We start from the raw sequence: 26,201 nt of genomic DNA on the forward strand, positions 1-26,201 counted from the left end.
CCAAAGGTATAGCACCACCCTACCTGATATTACATAGGTTGTTCTTTGAACAAAGGGTCTGGAATATCACATATCATACTCCCCAACAAAAGTTAAACACAATTGCCTTACAAGCAGCAGCACAAAAGTATATAAATATATGTTGCAGGTATGTTTGATACATCTGCAATAAACAATACTGTTAATGTATGGAATGATGTGATAAAATAACTGCAGAGCCTGAACTGTTACCACTGTATGTTTTGGTTTGAATGTAATGGCTGGAGTTGTAAAATTACAATAAAAATGTTTTGTTCGCTCTGATAGCGAGCCCTAGACCATGCCTCACATAGATCAACCATATCCCTTGGTAAACATGCAGGCTGCAGCTACAGTCCCTGCATCTTGGCAACTTAAAGGGTATCTCCAGCTTTTGTATTTGAAACAATAAATATTAAAACATGTCCTAACAACCTCCCCACTGCTGCTGTCCCTGTGCACTTGTCTGATTTTGTTTAACATCATCTGCCACCCACAGTTGACGGTGTGCAATTTCGTACACTTAAAACATTTGTACACAGCCCTGGAAGGTATGTAGAAGCATAATCTGCATAATGGTTGGCACAGTCTTGTGACAACGCTGACCAATGAGAGGATCTTCTTATTTTAAGACAAAAGAAGAAACTATCATTAATCAGCGCTGTCATATGACTGTGATAACCAATGACTAGGAGTCATTGCACAGATTATTATTCTACACAGCTTCCAGGGCTGTGTACGGATGTTTCAAGTCAATGAAATTGCACACCGGCAGCCGGCAGCCACTTATTTGCTTTTTGTTATACAAAAGCAGATAAGTGCACAGGAGACAACAGCAGTAGGGAGGTTGTTAGGGAGGATTACTTTTTTTTTCAGGTACAAAGGTGGAGATGCCCTTAAGAAAAGAAAAGTTAATCTGATCGCTCTTGTTTCCAAAATGTTGTTGTGTTGTTTTAACTCCCCTAGGGACTATGTTCCCTGGACAATCAGAGACTTGTGAATTCTGCTTCAAGGCTGACATCCATTGTCACCACCTTCTAAGATATGATTGACTTTCCCAATTCCAAGGCAGGATTGGAGATCCACAATGTCATAGAGAACTTTGACTGGATTGAAACATTGGGTGATCCAAGGATTTCATTTGTTTTCTTCCACATCGTGAGTATGTTTGATTAAAAAGGTCTGGGGTGAAGCCGGGCATTGGGAAGCTATCAGTAAGCTCAGAACCCTTGCAAAAGCGAACTGAGGGCTGCTTTTTGACCTAAGGAGTTGCATATGGTACCTTAGAGAAGTTGAGGCTTCACCAGTCACAGTGGGCATACCCCTAAAGGGGTCTTCAGGATCTGGGAGCATAAAAAATAGACTGTGGCCTTGGAGAGTTATAGCACCCTATAGCTAACTAGATACTTTGTATTTCATGAAAAGGTGAGCACCTAACACAGAATCTGGTTCCGAGGCAAACATTGCAGGCTGTCCCCAACTAGTGGGGTTAGGATACGGTCCCCAAGGTTCTCACCGAGGGTCACTGATCCAGAAACTGCTAGATAACCCAAGGCAAGCAGCAGTGAAAGCACCAGGGGGTAAAATGTAATGGATTAAAAATGAAAAATACTTCTTCAGAGGAGAATAGGCCTATCACCTAAGGACACTAGCAACATACTTGAGTCTTACAGAGTAGATGGGGTTATATGAGTGTGCACTAGGGCAGCTCTAGCTAGTATTTTGCCAGTCTCCAACCACCTGAAGATAGCCTGCATATAACCAATGGTCTATGAATACAAATATTGCACTGTACAATTCAAGATTTATATACTGTATGTTTTGAATATTCATGTAATCTGTAAACAGATGGATGAAATCACTGCATGTTTACAGGCTTTTTCACGATAATGATGCATTTGTTCCAAATGTTCATCGTATACAAATTTGATTAGTGAGTAAATGCAAGTAGTAGTTCTACATTTTTTGTTTTCTGTAGGTACATGGGAGCTCTTGGATCCTCTTCAACTTCTTCCCGTGTTATGTGCAATAATGTTCCAGGTTTGGTGACCCGCCAGAGGCAGCTTTGTCAACGTTACCCTGAAATTATGCATGTGATTGGTTTGGGAGTGCGTGAGTGGACAACAGAATGTCAGCATCAGTTTCGACATCACCGATGGAACTGCAACACGCATGAAAGAGACCAAAGCTTATTTGGAAAACTAATTTTACGCAGTAAGTATTTTGATATGTTGTATAATTGTGTTCTCCTTTCCAACATGTCACCTGAAAAACCAATGGCTGCTTTAATCCAAGCCTATGAGAGCGGGTTGAAGGGAGAGAGCTGCTACAGATGGACACAGCATTGGATGGAGTGAGGACTCAGGTAAGTATAAAGGTGGTGAGGGGGCATACTGCTGCCTAAACATTTTTTAGCTTAAAGAGGGAGTCCACCTGAAAAAAATTTATTAAAAGCCAGCAGCTACAAATACTGCAGCTGCTGACTTTTAATAAACGGATACTTACCTGTCCTGGAGTCCAGCGATGTCGGCAGCCGAAGCCGAGCAACAGCTCGGCTCTCGGCTGCTGCCGCCGCCATTCTCAGTGAGGGAATAAGGAAGTGAAGCGTTGCGGCTTCACTTCCCGGTTTCTTACTGCGCATGCACGAGTCGCGCTGCACGTCCTAAGTGGTCCCGGCTATCTCCTGGGACCTGTGTGTTTCACAGGAGACAGCGGGGGGGTGCGGGAGGGGGCGTGACTCCTGCAGCAGTCTATTCCCGGAAAGGTGCCAAGGGGGGGAATCAGATGAGCGAAAATTCCACTTTTTTGCAAGGAATGCTTTAAGGTAACAAATGTTTAGGCTTTAGGACAACTTTAACTGACTATAGAATTCTGAGATGTCTATGGACAACATAATGATCCTCATTTCCTGATAGACATCAATCCTATATGATCATTCTGTGATTTCCTGTTAGATATCAATTCTATATGACCAAACCGCGATTTCTAATGCATATCTATTTTACAGGTATTCTTAATTTGCAAAGTGTGCATATTTCACCAACAACCAGGGGCACGGTCGTGCGACGCTGTACCTAAATTAAAAGTATGCCTTTTTTCCCACAAATAGAGCTTTCTTATGGTGGTATTTGATCACCCCTGCGGTTTTTATTTTTTGCGCTATAAAACAAAAAAAGGCCGACAATTTTGAAAAAAATAACATTTATTTCTGCTGTAAAACATATCTAATAAAAAAATGGGAAAAATTAAATTTCTTCATCAATTTAGACCAATATGTATTCTGCTACTTAAAAAAAAAAATTCCAATAAGCGTATATTGATTGGTTTGCCCCAAAGTTATAGCTAGTAATAGCCACGATCAGCGACTTATAGCGGGACTGCGACATTGTGGCGGACAACTCAGACACTAAGTGACACTTTTTGGGGACCAGTGACACTAATACAGTGATTAGTGCTAAAATTATGCACTGTCACTGTACTAATGACACTGGCAGGGAAGATGTTAACATCAGGGATGATCAAAGGGTTAAATGTGTGCCTAACCTTTGCAGGAACACAGGATCAGAACCTTCCCTTCCCATAAAACGGCGATCTGCCTTGTTTACATAGGCAGACCACCGTTCTGCCTGTGTCCTGAATGATCGGTGGGTCCGCTGATTGGCTTCGGCTGTGTCCAATCAGAGTGGGAGCAGGTCACCGGCAGCGCAAGTGCATGCCCCAGAGCCATAGGGTCACGTGCAGGTACGTGATCCCACCCAGGAGAGCTGTCTTGACGCTGTATGTATACAATATACGGTCGGCAAGAGGTTAAATGGACTGTAGGGCGTTTAAGCAAAAAGCACAAAAAGAAACATATAGGTGTGAACCAGGCCTCAAAGTGGACCTTTCAAGGCTGCCTAAATACATTTTGGACATATCACAATATATAGGAAGAGTTTTATTTTTTTTTTTTTAATTTGTTTTGATTTTTAACAAAGCTGCATTTTATCATTAAATGTAATCTGAGTTCCAGCGATAGGACTTTGCCTAAGCTCAGATGATGTGGTCAGGCTGTTAAAGGGAGAAGGAAGCAGGGCATATCTTAGACCCCTTCCACACTGGGTTGTTTTGAAGGCGCTATTGCGCTAAAAATAGCGCCTGCAAACCGACCTGAAACAGCCGCTTCTGTGTCTCCAGTGTGAAAGCCTCGGGGCTTTCACACTGGAGCAGTGCGCTAGCAGGACGCTGAAAAAAGTCCTGCTAGCAGCATCTTTATCTTTGGAGCGGTGTATACACCGCTCCTGCACATTGAAATCAATGGGGCACCGCGGCTATACCGCCGGCAAAGCGCCTCTGCAGAGGTGGTTGTTAACCCTTTCTCGGCCGCTAGTGGGGGGTAAAACCGGTCCACTAGCGGCCGAATACCACCGCTAAAATGACAGTAAAGCGCTGCTAAAAATAGCGGTGCTTTACCGCCGACGCACCTCCCACCCAAGTGTGAAAGGGGCCTTAGTCGTACAGTTCTTGGCTGTGTTTACAAATGTCTAAGCACCAGAATTTACACAATTGTGCCACCTTTGAGCCAGCATCCCAGTCCACAAAGTAAATGCACTGACCCTGAATACTGCCTGAACAATGATAACACCATACTTCTGAAGAGCAAAAGGCACTTTTAAGGTGGAGTTCTGTGCTCAATGTTTGGGGTTAAAAAAAATGCCTTCAAGTGTTTCCCTTGCATGTATGCACTTAAGGCTGGGTTCACACTATTGCGAATTGGCATGTCAGGAAATTGTGACCGGGTCTCTATGAAGCTGGTTCACACATTTTCGAAGCGGCTCCAGTGCAAATTGCACAGGAGTCCCGTGGTGCGTCTTCTGGTCCATTTCAGGTCTGAATTCAGCCAAAAATACAGGCTGAAATCGGACCTTAACCAGTTCCAAACCAGCCGCCACAGTTATACTGCGGCAGGTTGGCCCGGCTGCGCGAAATCACGTAGCTGTACGTTCCATGCGCGGCCGGCTGGGGGCGACGCGAAGATTCGGGTTTGATCAGGAACCAATCAATCCCCAGGCCTAGGCCAATGATTTCTGGCCTGGACCTGGTGATCGCTCCTGACGAAGGATATCCTTCCCCTGTCTGTGTAACTGTAAACATTGACAGGGGAAGTGATGTCATCTCTCCTCATGTCGGTCTTTTCCGTTCCAGACCGAGAGGAGAGAGCATCTAAAAATGAGTTGTACAAACACTACACTGACACCAGTTCACGTAGGCACACAATTCACCCCCGATCACCCCCTCCCCAGTTAACCCCTTCACCACCTGTCACTGTGTCACCCAGTACAGCAATCAGATTTTTTTTTTTGATCCCTATACAAGTGTCACTAGTGACAAAAATCAGTGTTAGGGTAATTAGTCTTAGGCCCAGATAGGTCTAGGGACCCCCCCACCCCCAATAAAGGTTTAACCGCTTGATTACCCCCTGTCACCTGTGATCACAGTCTAAGGGACGCACTTTAGCTAGTTATTTTTTTATAGCGCCAGGGTACCCGCCGTATTTTACCCAATAAAGGTTTAACCCCCTGATTAGGTTTTAGCATCAGCGTAACTGCAGCGTTCACAGAGTCAGGCCTAATCCCTGCTAATGCTAACAGTTTTTTTGGTAGCATTTGAATCAGTCACTAACAGTCAGGAGCTTTTTTACCTGTGAGTCTCACTACTATACCAGTAAATTTGGAGACCAAAATGTCAAATCGAAGGTACAGTAGTGAAGAGGCCTACACGTTTCTGAGCATGACAGATAGTGAAGAGGAAGTCACTCATCTGTCAGATTCAGGCTCAGAATACGATCCTGTAGACGACAGCGGCACCCTGACAGATAGCTCTGGTTTTCCTATAGTCTCCTCTCCACAGTCCACACACGTCTGACTTCTCCCGTGATCCCCATCCTGGCGGCACTCCCACTCTTGACTCCTCTTCAGATTCCCTCAGAGACTGCAGACATGATACAGGAGATGTCAGAGGCTGTGGGCATGGTACAGGAGATGTTAGAGGCCGTGGGCATTGTACATGAGAGGTCAGAGGCTGTGGGCATGGTACAGGAGATGTCAGAGGCTGTGGGCATGGTACAGACCATGTCAAGATGTCAGAGGCTGCGGGTAGGGTACAGGAGATGTCAGAGGCTGCGGGTATGGTACAGGAGATGTCAGAGGCTGCAGGCATGGTACAGGAGATGTCAGAAGCTGTGGGCATGGTACAGGAGATGTAAAGATGTCAGGGGCTGTGGGCATGGTACAGGAGATGGTCAGAGGCTGTGGGCATGGTACAGGAGATGTCAGAGGCTGTGGGCATAGTACAGGAGATGTCAGACTGCAGACATGGTACAAGAGATCAATGCAGCCTCACCATCAATTCAGCCTGTGTGCCAGTCCTTGCAGCCTCACCGTGCCCATAATTGCAGCCTTATCATGCCCATAATCGCAGCCTCGGGATAAATAGAAAATAATACTAATCAGCGCAAACAAATAACTGAAATAAAAACTATTGCAAGCTGAACACTAAGGGTTAATGTCACATAGCCCCAAATGCAAATTTGTAAAAACAGACAGTGCAGAGCAATCAATATGATGAATTTATAAAAAGTCCAACATGGCATTAATCATTAAGAGCAGTTCAGAACCCAATAAAAGACAAATGAATCCACAAGTTTTATCAGATCCACTTGTACCAGCAACCAACAGGCAAAATGCTCCCCTCCACTCGCTTCATAGGAACGACCCCTGAACCAAAAGGAAGATCACTAAACACTTTTTTCCCACTTCAGAGGGAAACACTTTGGAGTGCGAGAGATCCCAATCTCACATGTATCCCAGTCATGAATAAATAAAACAAATCTAAGTGCTCTCTATTATTGTAAAAGCACAGACTTTAATGTAAGTAGAAAACTTGCAGACAATATTCTTGGTAGCAAGCATAAACAGCACACATAATGCCGATCCCATATCGTCTCGTCAGGATAGAAGCACGTGACAGCACAGTGGCTGAGCTGAGTGTGATAAGTCCCGCCCTCCTCCTAGACCAGCTCACGTGATAGACGCATTGTTCTGCCTATCACACCAGCTGCTCTAGGAGGAGGGCGGGACTTTTCACACTCAGCTCAGAGACACACAGCAGGAGATGCCTGCTATGTGTGACATGTAGAGGAGGAGGAGGAGGGAGAGCAGTGCTGCAGCCACAGCTTAGCCCAAAGAGGCCCCAGGGCAGGCAGCCTACCGGGAAATGTCCCGGTGTCCCGGTAGGCCAGTCTGGCCCGGCTTGTAGAATCCCGACTTAGACGGGGGGAGAGAGTTTGCTTGAAGTGTAATAATTTGTTAGCAGTGAAGTGGAGGGATTCACAGAATGTTTTCGTTCTGTCCTTGCTTCACGCAGACATGGCAGTCCAAATTCCTACGGTGACTGGTGTTGTAGAGAAACCTCTCTGTGTCCACGAATACAACCTTAACATGGGAGGGGTGGACCTCAATGACCAGTTGTTGGCACCGTACCTAATTGCCTGTAAGGCCAGACGCTGGTACAAAAGAGTGTCTGTTTATTTATTTCAATTGGCTTTGCTGAACGCTTTTGTGCTATACAAAGCTTCAGGATGGACTGGATCCTTCCTTAAATTCCGTGGTTGGACTGCCAAAAAGTTCCACACATGTGGTATCCCTTACTCAGGAGAAGGAGCAGAATGTATTTTGGGGTGTAGTTCCACATATAACCATGCCATGTCTGAGCAATATATCATTTAGTGACAACTTTGTGTAATTTTTTTTGTCATTTTTCTGTCACTTGTGATAAAAAAATAAAATATTCAATGGGCTCAACATGCCTCTCAGCAATTTCCTTGGGGTGTCTACTTTCCAAAATGGGGTCATTTGGGGGGGGGGGGGGATTGTACTGCCCTGCCATTTTAGCACCTCAAGAAATGAGAGCAGTCATAAACTAAAAGCTGCGTAAATTCCAGAAAATGTACCCTAGTTTGTAGACTCTAACTTTTGCGCAAACCAATAAATATACTGTACGCTTACTGACTTTTTTTTTTTTTTTTACTAAAGACATGTGGCTGAATACATTTTGGCCTAAATGTTTGACTAAAATTGAGTTTATTAAATTTTTTTATAACAAAAAGTAGAAAATATCATTTGTTTTCAAAATTTTCGGTCTCTTTACGTTTATATCGCAAAAAATAAAAATCGCAGAGGCAATCAAATACCATCAAAAGAAAGCTCTATTGGTGGGAAAAAAAAGACGCACGTTTCGTTTGGGTACAACATTGCATGACTGCGCAATTACCAGTTAAAGAAGCGCAGTGCCAAATTGTAAAAAGTCCTCCGGTCATTGAGCTGCCAAATCCTGCAGGGCTAAAGTGGTTAAATGGTGAACGGAAGCCCCGGACCCCTGCTGTGAGTAGCTCTGTACTGAGGTGTGAAGCCAGCCTAAATGATTAGTATAGTTAGGTAAACACCCCTCAAAAATCCCCTTTATACAGGTATTACCTGTCCTTGTTCCTCCAAGATATTCTATATGAGAACCGTACGTCTCCAGCCAGACTCTGCTTCTTTCACGTGGTTATCTTCCAAGGATCTCCCTGCCATCCCTTGGAAAGTGCAGGCCATGATTCTTAACCATCTCGCTTGATCACCTAGCAATAACATTTTATACTCCCTCAGAGCAAGCAAATGTATTTAATAGGTCTATACACCGATCAGCCATAACTTTATGACCACTGACATGTTATGTGAATAACATTGATTATCTAGTTACAATGGCATTTGACAATTGGTGGGATAACTTAGCCAATAAGTAAACATATTGGCCCTGAAAATGATGTGTTGAAAGCAAAAAAAAAATGGGCATTGCAGTTTGTTGTGTATGGGACTTCATATCCGCAGACCTGTCAAGGTGCTCATTCTGACCTGTGTCCACAGCCAAAAGTGCCTACAAAAGAGGTTTGACAAAGGGACTATGCCCCGAAACATGTAACCACACCCATTCACATCACATCATTGGGACCATCTTGTGGGCCTACAACATTTCATTGCTGTCCACAGTGATTTTCATCCATGTGATATATACAGACAGTTGGCTGCTTCTGTTGGCTTTTCCTAGTGTTCCCGTGGTTAACTTCCTGGTTCCAAGCACGTTACATCACATCCACCCGGAGGGGCTTTCTCACCATTGACCACCTGGAAGGTTGCCACCTGCTAGAGACTTATCAATATGATTTTTTTAATATCTTGTAAATGTGAGTGCATATTTATTGTTTTAAATTATATAAATATGTTTTTAATAAATTCACTTATGTAATGGTGCCTTTCTCTTCTTCTTTTTGTTTTTACCAATAGAAGGTAATGGAATTACATTTCAATAGTTTGCACAAATAAAAAACCTAAACAATGTGATGCTCTGTCTTCAGTGGATCTGCACTGCTGCCTCCCATGTAGTAGTGCATGCTGCTAGTGTGAATGAGACCTAATAGATTTGAAGTGTATGTAAAACCAAAACTTTTTTTTTTATTTTATTTTTTTGGGTAGAGTAGGAAAGGATTAAAACCCTGTCAGGTTATTTTATTGCTGTTTGTGCCCTGCTAATTATCTTTCACTTCCTGTCATGGAGACCCAACCAGAGTTGAGAGAAAACTCCCCAAAGTGAAGGGAGTTCCTATCTTAGCCAATTGCTACCAGAACATTTGTTCCCATTGGAAGATTTCCCTTTACCTTTACCTTTGCTTTATGATAACTGTAATATGTAGGATTTCCCCTCTTAGCGACAATGGTCATGGGATGAACCTTCACAGCAAGCACACTGATTAATCCCTTTCCACTCTGTATCCAAAATTAAATAAAGCGTTTTCCTTTTCATACACTTTACCAGTCATGGGTAAGATAATTTTTGAATACTTTAGCCATAACTAGGGCTGCCTATAATTCTCTCTGCCAAAAAAGAAAGCAGTATGTGAATGTCTTTGGTTATGGGTCAGAGACTGTGGAAGGACATTGCTTTTTGGGCCAAAAGCCATGTGCCAAAACCTGGCACCCAGAGTCTACGTGATAAATAAATTGTGCATAGGGATACATTAAGAATTAGGACTGTTGACAACAGTAGCAGTGAATGTTGTAGATTAGGTATAAAGTCATTTTATCACATATAGAATGTTTATTACTATGTAATATGGTGCTTGGCAACATGGCAGGGTCATGAAAATAATTTCTGTGTTTATAAATCTAAACCATACAAATATATATTTTTATGCATAGTATATGTGTTAAGGTAAGCTTTAAAACCAGTGTTTCATCCAGCAAAATGTAACATTTTCAGTGGATTATGACAATAACTGCTAAAATAAAAACAGATGTTCTTTTTTGTGTGTTTCTTGATGTACTGTATAGCATGTGCTATATCAAGATTAACATTTGGTGAATTAAATTGACAATTCTGCAGCAGGGCTAAATTGTTGCCCTTTGCTTAATTGCCTAATTCTGTTCTTATACAGTGAATTTAGGAGGGTGGTTGGTTTTCTCCTTAACATTTATAACTGTAATGATTCATTTTCATACACACACACAGGCGTGCATGTATGTGCTTTTCTTAAGAGATTTTCAGCTATTTGTTCACTTAAGTTTTTAAAATCCAATAATCACATAACACATCATTTGTGCAGGTATATTTTTTCCTTAGCACTCATATTTCCAGTATTTGATATAGGCTAGAGTTTTGGATAATGCATCAAATTGAATATTTGGACAGTGTCTTGTGCAGGCTGTTTTCAGGATTGTGCATGCAAAAATAAATCCTTTCACTGGTCTTCACCCCACCCAAGTATTTTCTGGAGTGACTTTACATTTTCCTTGGCCATTGCAAACTTGAGAAGTACAAGTACTTAAATCTGAAAAGTATTACAGAATCTGATGTTTTAGCAGCATCTGTTAAAATGTCTTTAATAGAGGTCAAAAATTATTTAACATGTTTGATTATATCAAAATAATAAATAATGTTTATAGTGTATAAAATATATTTAAAAAGTGTATATATAATAAATAAAAATACTTAAAGTATCTCTAACCAAAACTGAATAAAAAGGTTTTAGCTAAAAGTTCTATCATTTTCTTTCTGCTGTCTGTGGACCTGTGGTGAGATTTTTACCTCCCATTTCCTGTCCCAGTGACAACATGCTAGGAGAAAGAGAGCGTAAGGAACATTTTCCAACAGAGATACAGCAATAAAAACATTATTTTTTAAAAAGGTAGTTAAGGGGAAGGCTAATACCCCAGTTAGCTTTTTATTGCTGTCTGTGTTCCTGTTAGGGATTTTACCACACTTCTTGTCCAGGTGACAACATTGTCATGCACCCCAACAGGAAATGTGGGGCATTCTCCCCAGTGAGGTCTCAGACAGTAGTAAACCCTGAGAGGTTCTTCTCCCTAGCACCAGCTGCCTACAGAGTTTTTTGCATGTCCAAAGACAGAGGCAGTAATACACGAAGTAAGCTCTATAGATGCAGTCTAAATCTGTTCAATTTATTTGTTTATTACAGGTACTTATATAGCACCGTCAATTTACACAATTTAGGCAGTTTGCACTCAAAGAATAGAGATCATATTGATGCCAGTGAGTGATGTTAAAACTGAATTTTGTATTTTATTTTACTAAGTAAAATCAACAGATAGTGTTTTTCAGTGGCGGCCCGTAATGCAAGACGCACGGGTTCCATCCCCCCCACCCAAAAAAAATATACCACCAGGCGCCTCTGGTGTTTTTATTTAATCATAATTTCAGTTCCCCTTCTCTTAAGTGGACCTCCTATCAGATTCTGCATGCTAATGGTTAAAGTTGGCTGTATACTGTTTGAATTTCAGCCCGGTCTTGATGAACAAGCTGAAATTCACTTAGTGAGTGGCCTCACTCGAAGGAGCCAGGCAGAAAATTGACGGCTGATCAGAGGCAGCACTCAATCAGCTGCTGGCTGCAGCTGTCAGAATACGATAGCCCTAAGAAACAAACACACTGGAGATTTAGAGTCCAAAAAGTAGGATTTTATTCCAGACATATATTAAATACAAAAACCAACATGTTTAAGGGCCATACAACTCCTCCATCATCAGTGCTTTGAGAAAGATGGTATGGTATGGACACTGGATGATAAAAAGTACTGTAAATCTGCAGGGAGCTCTGTTATGTTCAGTAGCTGGTTGGAACTATCAACCAGCCCCCATCAGCTCCTGAATGCAATTGAGTTCCCTGAAGATTCACATACTTTTTTTTTTTATCACCATCCTAAGTCCATACATCTTTCTCAAAACCCTGATGAAGAGGGAGTTGTATGGCTCCCAAAACACGATGGGGTTGATTTACTAAAGGCAAATATGCATGCTATGCACTGCAAGTGCAGTTGCTTCAGAGCTTAGTAAATGAGGTAAAGCTTCACTTTGTAGAGAATACCCAATCACATGCAAGGAAATAAAAAAAGCATTTTTGCTTGTACATGATTGGATAATAGAAATCAGTGCAGAGCTTCCCCTCAGATCTAGAGTAACTGCACTTTCAGTGCACTTGCAGTGCACAGTATATTTGCCTTTAATAAATCAACCCTATTGGCTTTTGCACTTGTTTGGAATAAAATTCCACTTTTTGGACTCTAAAACTCCAGTGTGGTGCTTAGATTTTTAGGTACAAACATTCCATTCACATACCGAAGCTTCTGTGATAGTTCCTCAGCATATGGAAGCATCACACATATTACTGTTTTGCCTTGTTGGGTCACCATTAGTATACTTGCAATAAAATCTATTTCAAGCACAAATTTACTCAAGATTCCAACACTATCAATACAGAATACAATAGCCTAGCAGGAGGAATTTGTTCATCCACACTGTAAGTTGGATAGAAGTATCTGGACAAATTTCTGAACAAAAAGAAATCTAATCGTTTATAGCCAGCTTTAGTCTAAATACATAATATTAGCATCAAAAGGAAAGTAAAAGAGACCTACACCTCTTTTAAGTGTTCTGAGCTGCCATTATTCCACGTTTGGTTGTCAGTAAAATATGTTGGCTGTTGCTCATATAAGTGACCATTTTTAGTTAAAGGTTTTTCAGGTAAACTGAAGAGTTATTGTATATCTGGTCAAAAAGACCCTGAAGTACATGAAAAACTCTGCTCCCCTAATCTCCCACAGTGATTTTCTTATGTTTGGGGTCCTCTTGCGTTTAACTGTAACTCCTATGAAAATGTGTTCATGCTTTCTTCTGTGTGTATCTTTACTTACAGGTCTGAAACATACAAAAGTATACAAATGCATCCCCCAATGTCATTAGGCTATGCTTTCCCATTTGGTAACTTGCTGATTCTTTGCATATAGTAAGTAGATGATCTGTGACACCAGTAGAGAAACCTTGTAACAGGGATGCTGAGGATTCCAATTAACATAATCCCTTCCTTCCTCTCATGAGAGACTACACATTACTCATGCAGGCACAAGTTGCCAGGGGAGTTAATTTGCTTATTTAGGACGAGGGCAAATCTCAGCAAGTACAAAACAGATTTTAACACAGTATATTTTTTAAATATTCACAACTTGGTCATATACATATATAGTGCACTTTTGTCTGAATCAAGACTTTTTCAAGTGGACTTGATTTAAAAAAGTGAAATGTTGTTGTTATAGGGAACATTTAGAAATAAAAGTGCTAAAGCAGAACTCTGAAAAATTACCTTTTTTCTTCCTTTGGTAAAATAACAGAACATTTTCTTGTATGTGAAAGTGCCTAGGCACTTCTGTGCCTATAACCTCAGTTGTATACCTGCAGTCAAAGTTCTAAGGCAGGAGATATGGTGATATCACTACTGTGCTGCTCACGGTTCTCTTTGGTGGAGGCTCTGACATGAGGAAGCAAATGAGACCAAAATGGCCAACTCCATGCAGAGACTCGGTGTGAAAAAAGGCATGGTAAATCAGTAATGGGAGGGAAACTTGCAGGGAAACCACAGGCAATACCTTAGATTTGTCTTATGCCCTCTGCTTTTTTTCGGCATGGTTTCCTGAGTTCAGTTCCTCCTCAATGTTCAGCTATGTCTAGTGGTTCCCTTGACTGCTATAGGCTGCGAGTTAAAAATATAAACTTTTTTCTTTTACTTTTCTCTAGGTAAATACGTTAATTATGTTTAAGAGAGAGATATATGTGAGTATTTAGATGTAATGCAATACTGCCATTTTATATAAAATTTGAAGCTGTTAGGAAAAAATATAATCACAGTATATAGGGATCACTAATTCTTTTTTGTTGTCATTTTCAGGTAGTCGAGAATCGGCCTTTGTTTATGCCATCTCTTCTGCTGGTGTTGTATTTGCTATTACAAGGGCATGCAGTCAAGGAGAGCTCAAGTCCTGCTCATGTGATCCTAATAAAAAAGGTTCTTTTAAAGATATCAGAGGCAGCTTTGACTGGGGTGGCTGCAGTGATAACATAGACTATGGTAGTAAGTTTGCTAGAGCATTTGTAGATGCAAAGGAAAGAAAAGGAAAAGATGCCAGAGCTTTGATGAACCTTCACAACAACAGAGCTGGAAGAAAGGTACAAGTTTACTTTTCTACTGTGTATGGCAGTGCTGTTTATTATGAGCAGGGTATACAAATATTAAGGTTACTACATGTCTAAAGCATGGGTAATCTTATAAAGCGAATAACAGAATTTGACTGCAGCTCAATGAAGTACAAAAAAAAGGATTTCAGATTAGAGATGAGTTTTAAGGACACTCAAGTATGAACCACTACACACACACTAGGTTGTGTGCTGTTGACATCACTGGCAATGATAACTTTGTAAGAATGGCAGAGAATCACAGCTGAGATGGGAGAAACCAATCCTGGAGTAACTATGCTTGGCTGTTCACCAGTATGAGATTTAGGATTGATGAGGAAACCCTTAAAAAACAAAAAAAATCATGAACTCCCTTTCAAATATGCCAAAAGATGTAGATGAGATGCAGCAAAATTATAGAGAGAACCTCTGCAATTTGATGAGATGAAAATTAATTTTTTGGGATTTAGTGAAAAAATGTTCCATGTGGAAGAACGCCAACAAAGCTCATAACTTAGTTGGATGAATGACAAACCTGGTAACGTGGGAATAATATTTGTTTGTCTGCTGAAAACCCAAGCCTAGGACAGGAGTTCCCCTACCATCAGTAGAATGACCCTAAATACAAAGTCAGCTACATTGTAGTGATTTTAAACCAATAATTTGAATGTCCCAGAAAAGCCCAGTCAAGAATCTGTATCACAACTTGAAAATTGCTATTCATCAACAGTCCCTGTCTAAAACTGCAACATGTGGGAATAGCTTAATTTTAATACACAGTTGTGCTTATAAATTTACATACCCTGGCAGAATTTATGAATTTTTCAGACAATATGAATGATAACACAAAAACTTACACAAATTTAAACTGTTATACAAGCTGTACACTCCTTTACATTGTACCAAAGTGTCAATTCTTCAGTGTTGTCACATGAAAAGATATCATAAAATATTTACAAAAATGTGAGGGGTTTACTCACTTTTGTGAGATACTGTACATGTGCAAGATTATAGTGATGATCTAATCAACATATGCTATCTGATTTCATCAGAAATGTTTAATTCCTAGTCATATGTAGTAACCTTATAACTCACGTGAGGTAGGGGTTACTTATTTGTGAAAATATATATATATATATATATATATATATATATATATATATATATATATATATATAGTAAACAGATGATGAAGATCCAGTGAAGAAGCAAAAAATGCAAAATATTTTAACTTAAAATAATAAGGTTCATTCATAAATGTTGCAGATGAGTGTCAAGATTTCAAGTGACTTTTGTGCTTTGCCAGGATGACTTGTGCCCAGATTAGAATTTAAAATATTTAGCATTTTTTGCTTCTTTACTGGATACATAAACGCTACATTTGGAGAGGAGTCAACAAGGCCTATGATGAAAGGTACGGAGGTGGATCGCTGATGATTTGGGGATGTGTGAGCTACAAAGGCACAGGAAATTTGGTCAAAATTGATGGCAGGATGAATGCAGTATGTTATCAAAAAATACTGGAGGAACATTTGCATGCATCAGCCAGAAAGCTGCGCATAGGACGTACTTGGACATTCCAACATGACAATGATCCAAAACACAGGGCCGAGTCGACTCGTCATTGGCTACAGCAGAATAAAGTGAAGGGTCTGGAGTGACCATCTCAGTCTCCTGACCTCAATATCATTGAACCACTGTGGGGAGATCTCAGACGTGCAGTTCATGCAAGACAACCCAAGAATTTACAGGAACTGAAGGCTTTTTGCTAATAGGAATGGGAAAGCTTTACCATCTGAGAAGATAAAGAGAGCCTAATCCACAAATACCACAATAGATTTCAAGCTGCCATTGATGTTAAAGGGGGTAATACACGGTATTAAGAACTGGGGTATGTAAACTTTTGATCAGGGTCATTTGGGTAGTTTCTGCTGTCATTATGATTTAAAAAGAGTAAGCACAGTTGATTGATAATAAATGGTTCCGGCCAAACACTAACCATGAGTGAAAGAAATGTTTTTGTGTTATCATTCATATTCTCTGAAAAATGGCCAAGAAATCATAAATTCTGCCAGGGTATTGAGCACAACTGTGCATACTGTATATCTAATATTTTTAAACTGATGTTATCTATTACAATATATTACACAATGGTACAATAATAAAGATAGTGTTTGTGGTCTATGTGTTGATAATAGATTAATTTTGTCTTTGTGATCTAGGCTGTCAAGAGGTTCATGACACAAGAATGCAAATGCCATGGAGTAAGTGGATCATGTACTTTAAGGACATGCTGGCTAACTATGGGGGATTTCCGAAAATCAGGAGATTTCCTTCGTAAAAAATATAATGGAGCTATACAAGTTGTTATGAATCAAGATGGAACAGGCTTTACAGTGGCAAATAAAAGATTTAAGAAGCCTACTACCAATGATCTGGTATACTTTGAGAGTTCACCTGACTACTGTATCAGAGACAGGGATGCTGGTAAGTTCTGTAGCAATAGATATTTTTGCATCATGCAGTTTTTACTTTACAGGTTAAGTCCACATTTAATAACATCATGTTACACCATTTTTTAGGGTGTAACATGGTGCCAAGCACACCCTTACCCACAAACCAGATAAAATTGCTTTTTTTTTTGCAAAAAGTGGACTTTACCTTTAAAACGATGTCTAATGTTAACCATTCCAAGCTGTGTGTTAAGTGGACACTGTAATGCCCATCTTCATTCCCAAGAAATCGATGATTCCTCACCTCCTAAAGGTGGTTAGAAATCTGATCCTGATGTATTGAAGGACATATAGACCATAACCACCTGTGGCCAAATGAATATTGTGAGTAGACAAAATACAACTGGTGGAATAAATTAAAAGAAAGCTGAGTACAAAAACTATTATAAAACCTGTGCGAGCTTGCTATATTTTAAAAACGTAGATTCTGTAAATCACTGTTGGAGAGAGCTTCAGATCTTATTTTACAGTAGAATGTGCTATATCATATACCTTCTGAAATACCTCTGAATAAGCCCACATTACAAAGAGGCATAACTACTACTAGTGACCCAAGTCTTAAGTAGAGACCAACACCCTTCTGCCTCCTTGCCTGTTTGCTTGTGGTATTTGTGAGAGCAATAAAATAATACTACTCGCTCTGATGACCTGTTTTTTTTAGATTGTAAGCAGGGCCCTCTGATTCCTCTTGTACCAAATTGTAATATAACTGTAATGTCTGCCCTCATGTTGTAAAGCGATGCGCAAACTGTTGGCGCTATATAAAACCTGTATAATAATAATATAATAATAAAAAAGGCCGCACCGCTTCTGCCAGAAGCGATCGGCCAGGAAACTGTCAGGAGGAGAGCCGGCTGGATCACACAGAGCGGGTATCTCTCACTGTGACACAGCTTGGATTTGAAACACCGGCCACTATCAAACAAAGTCCCGCCTTCTACACTGGCTCCTATGATTGACAGCAAACTGGTCCAGTGTTGGTCCAGGGGGGGTACGATTTTGTTTGACAATGGTCAATGTTTCATCTTCAAGCTGTGTTACATCGGGAGATCCCCACTCTGTGTGATCCACCCGGCAGTCTTCCTGTTTCTCCCCTGTGATCCCTGCTGTATTGACGGCACTGATGAGGCTGCATTTTGGGCACCGATAGGCTGCACTGATGGGTACTGATAGGCTGCACTGATGGGTACTGATAAGCTGCACTAATAGGCTGCATTGAAGGGCACTGATGAGCCTGCACTGATGGGCACTGATAGGCGGCATTGATGGATACTGATAAGCACTGATGAGGCTGCACTGATAGGCGGTATTGATGGGTACTGATAAGCACTGATGAGGCTGCACTGGTGGGCATTGATAGGCACTGATGGGCACTGATGAGGCTGCATTGATGGGCACTGATGAGGCTCCATTGATGGGCACTGATGAGGCTCCATTGACGGGCACTGATAGGCTGCACTGACGGGCACTAATGAGGCTGCACTGACGGGCACTGGTGAGGCTGCACTGACGGGCACTGATGAGCCTGCACTGATGGGCACTGATAGGCGGCATTGATGGATACTGATAAGCACTGATGAGGCTGCACTGATAGGCGGTATTGATGGGTACTGATAAGCACTGATGAGGCTGCACTGGTGGGCATTGATAGGCACTGATGGGCACTGATGAGGCTGCATTGATGGGCACTGATGAGGCTCCATTGATGGGCACTGATAGGCTGCACTGACGGGCACTAATGAGGCTGCACTGACGGGCACTGGTGAGGCTGCACTGACGGGCACTGGTGAGGCTGCACTGACGGGCACTGGTGAGGCTGCACTGATGGGCACTGGTGAGGCTGCACTGACGGGCACTGATGAAGATGCATTGATGGACACTGATAAGGCTGCACTGATGGCCACTGATGAGGTGGCAATGATGGCCACTGATGAGGCGACACTGATAAGCTGCACTGATATGGGTGGCACAGTGGTGTAGTGGGTAGCACTCTCATCTAGCAGTAAGAAGGGTCGCTGGTTCGAATCCCGACCACGACACTACCTGCCTGGAGTTTGCATGTTCTCCCTGTGCCTGCGTGGGTTTCCTCCGGGTACTCCGGTTTCCTCCCACACTCCAAAGACATGCTGGTAAGTTAATTGGATCCTGTCTAAATTGTCCCTAGTATGTATGAATGTGTGTTAGGGACCTTAGATTGTAAGCTCCTTGAGGGTAGGGACTGATGTGAATGTACAATGTATATGTAAAGCGCTGCGTAAACTGACGGCGCTATATAAGTATCTGAAATAAATAAATAAGGCAGCACTGATATGCTGCACTGATGGGCACTAATAGGCTGCACTTCTGGGCACTAATAGTGCAGTGATGAGGCAGCAATGATAGGTGCTGATGAGGCGGCAATGATGGGCGCTAATAAGCTGCACTTATGAGGCAGCAATGATATGCTGCACTGATGAGCCGGCACTGATGGGCACTGATAAGCTGCACTGATGGGCACCGATAGGCTGCACTGATGGATACTGATATGCTTTATGTTAATATTGGTAAAGTTGTTCTTGTTAATATTTATTTTTGTAACTTAATTTTGCATAAAACATTTAACAGTGTCATTTCATGAGATAATTTACGAGGGCATGTTTAGGGTCAGGGTAGGGTAGGGTTTGGCTGGGGCAACTGATAGCGAGTAACTCTTAAGGCCTGGCTAGTAGCTCAGGACTTCAAATTTTGAGCCCTAAGCTAAACAACTTGGCAGGAGCCAATTCCTGGGCTAAAACTTAAGAAAAATATATGTCAACATAGTGATGACATTTTCAGGATCAAATGCTAGTCCAGCAGAATTACGTGGCATTTTTAAGATGACTACAGTTCATGCCTGAAGTGAGGGGCTTGCATTCAGACTAACTGTACTAATTTGATAAACGAGTATAATGGTCATTCATGTGAATTTACATCCACTTACATTGACTTTATGCACCAGTGAATGAAGTGTTTACAGGAGTGAAAAACAACCTTTTTTGTGACCTTGCAACAAGATGGGAATTGGGAGTTGTTCAGCCAGGCTTCCAGGGGGCTCAAATGGCCTACAGCAGGGCTCAAACTGTTGGCCCTCCAGCTGCTGCAGAACTATAAGTCCTATCATGCCTCTGCCTGCGGGACGCATGCTTGTAACTGTCAGCCTTGAAATGCCTCATGGGACTGCAACAGTTGGAGGGCCTCCAGTTTGAGACCCCTGGCCTACAGGAATGATGATAAAATAAATCAACGCTTTACAAAGCTACACAGTTTATTAATACCTACTGGGGCCCATTGACTAACCTATTGGAAACATGGTACTAATAAAAAAAACAATTCTCCCAGTTTAAGATTTAAAACAGAAAATAAAATCTTATATCTACCCCGAGTGAGCATTACTATTCACAATGGAGAGCAATGATATAATGTTGCTCAGTGAATCTACTTTTAATGAACAACTATTATACACAAGATCCTTTTTTTTTTTTTTTTTTTGGTTTTTGATGTGACGTACTTATCAACCCTAATGGAAATAGCAGTTTCCAATGTTGGATATCAGTGTGGTGACTTCACTTTCAGAATCCACATCTTTCTGTATATCAGGACTTGAAATGTATTGATTACGATGTCAGATTTACATAGAATGAGCTGATGTAGAGAGTGCACTTAAGGAATGAAATAAGCAAAGATGCACTTAACCTGATTTTATAATGTTCCTCTCAGACTGTGCTATTTTCTCTGAATTTCAATTGTACGTCTGGTATTAAACTGTTCGCATAAGGTCACTTTGAAAGGAATGACGTATTTATAGGATTTAAAAGAAGTACTTCGTTTTAGCTTCCTTTTTAATTTTTTCCTTTATGCTGTCTTAGAATTCTGTTTACTATAAGCATTAATATACCCAGGGCTTTTTTTCAGTTCAATCACTTCCGGCAGCCCAGCTCCCTCCAACCACTAAACACTGAAAGCGATAGAGGAAGTTTTTGTTTTACTTCCTCTACCTTTGTGCCATGGGGGTGGTTGCATAGAGAGAAGCAGCTGTGGGGGGGGGTATTGTGCAGACGTGAAAGGGAAGGTAGGAGTGTTGTGCAGAGCTTAAGGCTGTAGGGAGAAGGTTGGCAGGTTGTGTAGAGGTGAAAGATTGGGGATTGAAGAGGTGAGAGCTATGGATCGAGATGCATAGGTGAGTTGTGGACTGAGGGTTGCTAAGGTGAACTGTGGACAGGGGTACATAGGTGAGCTGTGGACAGGGTAGGAATAGGTGAGCTTTGGCTGGGGAAGAAGAGGTGTGTTGTGGAAAGTGAAGTAAGATGTGGACAGAGGAGAAAAGGTGAGTTTTGGATGGGTCGATTGGGATGAAGCTGAGATGTGAAATGGGGGGAGAGGAATTGAGTTGAGCTGTGGATGGGGGGGCACAGAGATAAGCAAAAGGTGTGTAAAGGTGAGCAAATAGATGGTTACTTTTGGGGGGCGGGTATATGTAAGTACTGTTCCTTGTGCTGATTTTTGTCTGTGCCCTGTGTGGGTTTTAATATAAGCATCTTTGAAAGTTCGAATCTTCTTTTGCTAGGGATGTCTGTAATTTGATTTCAAGCTTTGTGCCAACTTCTGAGAAGAACAGTTAGCCAAAAACACAAGCAAGGGTATTGAAAATCTGTACACAGCGTGCTATAGCATTTAAGAACAGTTTGCACTGTTGGGCAGTTAGAGAACATCATAGCTGACTACAGATTTAAAGTGTAATTGCTTTTAAAACCTAACTAAGCCTAAATCATTCTAAGCCTACTCTATCTACCCTGTAAAAGGAAAGATGCCTATACTTGCCTATTCTGAAGTTTCTCTAGTCTGGTCACATGATTGGGTGCCAGCACCTGGTATTGATTTTAGGGGGGGGGCCCGTACAAAAAAAGAATGTTGTGGGGGTCTCCCCCAAATTCCATACCAGGAAAGGGGAGGACAAGTGTGCGCCTCCCTGAACCATACCATGTCACATGCCCTCAACATAGTGGTGTACTTTACCAGGGGGAGACACCCAGCAAAGCACCTTGTCCCCATTATGATGAGGACATGGGCCTCTTCCTCACAATCCCTACCTGATGGTTGTGGGAGTCTGCGAGCTTGTTGGTTTCTGGAAGCCCCCTTTAACAATAAAGGGCCCCCAGATCCCAGCCCCCCCATGTAAACGAGTATGGGGTAAATGACATGTAAATTAACACGCATCAGTTGTTGATCTGTCCTAAAAAATAAAAGTAAGTCCCCCGATGTACAATCCATCATCAATTACAGTGCCTTGAAAAAGTATTTATACCCCTTGATATTTTCCATATTTTGTCACGTTACAACCAAAAACGTAAATGAATTTTATGTGATAAACCAACACAAAGTGGAAGGAAAATGATAAATGGTTTTCAGATTTTTTTACAAATAAATATCTGAACAGTGTGGCGTGCATTTGTATTCAGCCCCCCTGAGTCAATTCTTTGTAAAACCACATTTTGCTGCAATTACAGCTGCAAGTCTTTTTGGGTATGTCTCTACCAGTTTTGCACATCTGGAAAGTGAGATTTTTGCCCATTCTTTTTTGCAAAATCGCTCAAGCTCTGTCAGATTGGATGGAGAGCGTCTCTGAACAGCAATTTTCAAGACTTGCCTCAGATTCTCAATTGGTCTTAGGGCTGGACTTTGACTGTGCCATTCTAACACATGAATATGCTTTGATCTAAACTATTACATTGTAGCTCTGGTTGTATGTTTAGGGTCCGCCCCAATCTCAAGTCTTTTGCAGACTCTAATGCCCTGTACACACGGTTGGACATTGATCGGACATTCCGACAACAAAATCCATGGATTTTTTCCGACGGATGTTGGCTCAAACTTGTCTTGCATACACATGGTCACACAAAGTTTTCGGAAAATCCGATCTTTCTGAACGCAGTGACGTAAAACACGTATGTCGGGACTATAAATGGGGCAGTAGCCAATAGCTTTTGTCTCTTAATTTATTCTGAGCATGCATGGCACTTTGTGCGTCAGATTTGTGTACACACAATCGGAATTTCCAACAACGGATTTTGTTGTCGGAAAATTTTATAGCAAGCTCTCAAACTTTGTGTGTCGGAAATTACTATGGAAAATGTGTGATGGAGCCCACACACGGTCGTAATTTCCGACAAGGTCCTATCATACGTTTTCCGTCGGAAAATCCGACCGTGTGTACAAGGCATAAGATTGCCCTGTATTTGGCTCCATCCATCTTCCCATCAACTCTGACCAGCTTCTCTGTCCCTACTGAAGAAAAGCATTCACACAACATGACCCTGACACCACCATGTTTCACGGTGGGGATGGTGTGATCAAGGTGGTGTGCAGTGTTAGTTTTCCACCACATATAGCGTTTTGCTTTTAGGCCAAAGAGTTCAATTTTGGTCTCATCTGACCAGAGCACCTTCCACATGTTTGCTGTGTCCCCCACATGGCTTCTTGCAAACTGCAAATGGGACTTCTTATGTCTTTATTTTAACAATGGTTTTCTTCTTGCCACTCTTCCATTAAGACCAGATTTGTAGAGTGCACAACTAATAGTTGTCCTGTGGACAGATTCTCCCACCTGAGCTCTGGATCTCTGCAGCGCCTCCAGAGTTACCATGGACCTCTTGGCTGCTTCTCCGATTAATGCTTTCCTTGCCAGGCCTGTCAGTTTAGGTGGACGGCCATGTCTTGGTAGGTTTGCAGTTGTGCCATACTCTTTCCATTTTAGGATGATGGATTGAACAGTGCTCTGTGAGATGTTCAAAGCTTGGGATTTTTTTTTTTAAACCTAACCCTGCTTTAAACTTCTCCACAACTTTATCCCTGACCTATCTGGTGTATTCCTTGGCCTCCATGATGCTGTTTGTTCACTAAGGTTCTCTAACAAACTTCTGAGGACTTTGCAGAACAGCTGTATTTATACTGAAATTAAACAGATTAAATACACAGGTAGACTTCATTAACTAATTAGTTGACTTCTGAAGGCAATTGGTTCCACTACATTTTAGTTAGGGGTATCAGCAGGGCTTTTTTTCAGCGAGAACGCGGGGGAACGCAGTTCCGGCACCACCAGCACTAAATATATGTAATAGCATGGGGTGTGGGGTGTGCTGGAGGGTCTATTGATATTGGCTGCTGGGAGATCTATTGTCACTGGTGGGGATCTGATTTTGTGTGAGGGTCTATTGTTGCTGATGGGGAATCTATTGTTGCTGGTGGGTCTTATGTTGCTGGAAGGGATCTACTGTTGAGGGAGAGGTCTATTTTTACTGGCTACTGGAGGATCCATTGATGCTGGCTGCTGGGAGATCTGTTGTTGCTGCTGGAGGGGGGGGCGTCTAATGTTGCTTGGGTGGATATTTTGTTACTGGGTGTGATATTTTGTTGTGGGTGGTTCACTGTTGCTACAGGGAATCTATTGTTGTTGGGGTGGAGTCCATTGTTGTGTGGGGATCTATTGCTGGGATTCTGTTGTTGCTGACTGCAGGGATCAATTTTACTGCTTTTCTTTTTATCATTAACATGTTCCATACAAATGATTTAGCACCACAAAAATGATACTTGGTTCTGTATTCTCTAAACGGGGCAGTACTGGTAGGTGGGTAGGGGGTGGAAACAAGGGACGGTGGTCAGAGGTGGGTAAGGGGCAGAGACAAGGGGTGACTCTGATGGGGGGAGTTCCTGCACCCATTCTCCAAGAAAAAAAGCCCTGGGTATCAGAGTAAAGGGGGCTAAATACAGATGCATGCCACACTTCAGATATTTGTTTGTAAAAAAAAATAAAAATGTATCATTTTCCTTCAACTTCACAATTATGAGCTGCTTTGTGTTGGTCTATCACCCCAAAAAAAAAATTTATATTTTTGGTTGTAATTTGACAAAATGTGGAAAATTTCAAGGGGTATGAATACTTTTTCAAGGCACTGTATGTTGTCCAAATCAGTCACAATGAACAACAGCTGCCGACCCACACAGGAAAAAAAAAAAGCCTGCCCACACCTGACTATTCCCTTCGCTTGACACTCACCGAATGACTGCTCGGCTTGCCCGCTGCTGAAGTAAACAAAGGTCTATATATGGACAAAGGATCATACATCATCAATGACATCACCGGGTGACCACAATCCTTATAATGTCATTGAGCAAATATGGATACGCCCATATATGGTCAATTATGGGGTGACCCCCACCCCTTTGTTTATGCTAGCATTGCAGGGAGCGGAGTGTCATTTAGTGAGTGTCAAGCAATATTATTATTATTCAGGATTTATATAGCGCCAACAGTTTACGCAGCGCTTTACAATATAAAAGGGAGACAATATAGTTATAATACAATAGGATTAAGAGGGCCCTGCTCAGAAGAGCTTACAATCTAATAGGGTGGGGCAGGTGGTACAAAAGGTTGTAACTGTGGGGAATGAGCTGGTGGAAGTGGTAGGAGATTAGTTGGAGACGTGATAGGCTTTCCTGAAGAGATGAGTTTTCAGGGATTGCCTGAAGGTATCAAGAGTAGGGGATAGCCGGATAGATGGAGGTAGCGAGTTCCAGAGGATGGGAGAGGCTCTGGAGAAATCCTGGAGACGAGCATGGGAGGAGGAAATGAGAGAGCTTGAAAGCAGGAGGTCTTGAGAAGAGCGGAGAGGTCGATTTGGGTGATATTTGGAGACAAGATTAGTGATGTAGCTTGGGGCAGAGTTGTGAATGGCTTTGTATGTTGTGGTTAGAATTTTGAATTTAATTCGCTGGGTGATTGGGAGCCAGTGCAGGGATTAAAGTAGAGGGTTGGCAGACACTGAGCGGTTGGTAAGGTGGATAAGTCTGGCAGCAGCATTCATGATAGACTGAAGAGGGGATAGCCTATGGAGAGGTAAGTCAATGAGAAGTGAGTTGCAATAGTCAAGGCGAGAGTTAACAAGGGAGTGAATGAGGAGCTTGGTGGTTTCATTTGTTAAAAAAGGGCGAATTTTAGAGATGTTACGGAGGTGAATTCTACAAACTTTTGACAACGATTGGATTTGAGGCTGAAATGACAAGT

General features: G+C 41.8%; 1 protein-coding gene across 1 annotated transcript in view; it reads left to right on the forward strand.

Moving 5' to 3' along the window:
- Positions 1-26,201, forward strand: part of WNT2 (Wnt family member 2) — a 160,266-nt gene that overhangs the window by 22,307 nt on the left and 111,758 nt on the right. Inside the window, exons 2-4 of the mRNA XM_073619830.1 lie at positions 1,997-2,232; positions 14,329-14,606; positions 16,835-17,099. Of these exons, the coding sequence (XP_073475931.1) occupies positions 1,997-2,232; positions 14,329-14,606; positions 16,835-17,099 (779 nt within the window). The remainder of the gene's footprint in view (positions 1-1,996; positions 2,233-14,328; positions 14,607-16,834; positions 17,100-26,201) is intronic.

Source organism: Aquarana catesbeiana, linkage group LG03 (genome assembly GCF_042186555.1).
Source record: "Aquarana catesbeiana isolate 2022-GZ linkage group LG03, ASM4218655v1, whole genome shotgun sequence".
NCBI classification, from domain to species: Eukaryota; Metazoa; Chordata; class Amphibia; order Anura; family Ranidae; genus Aquarana; species Aquarana catesbeiana.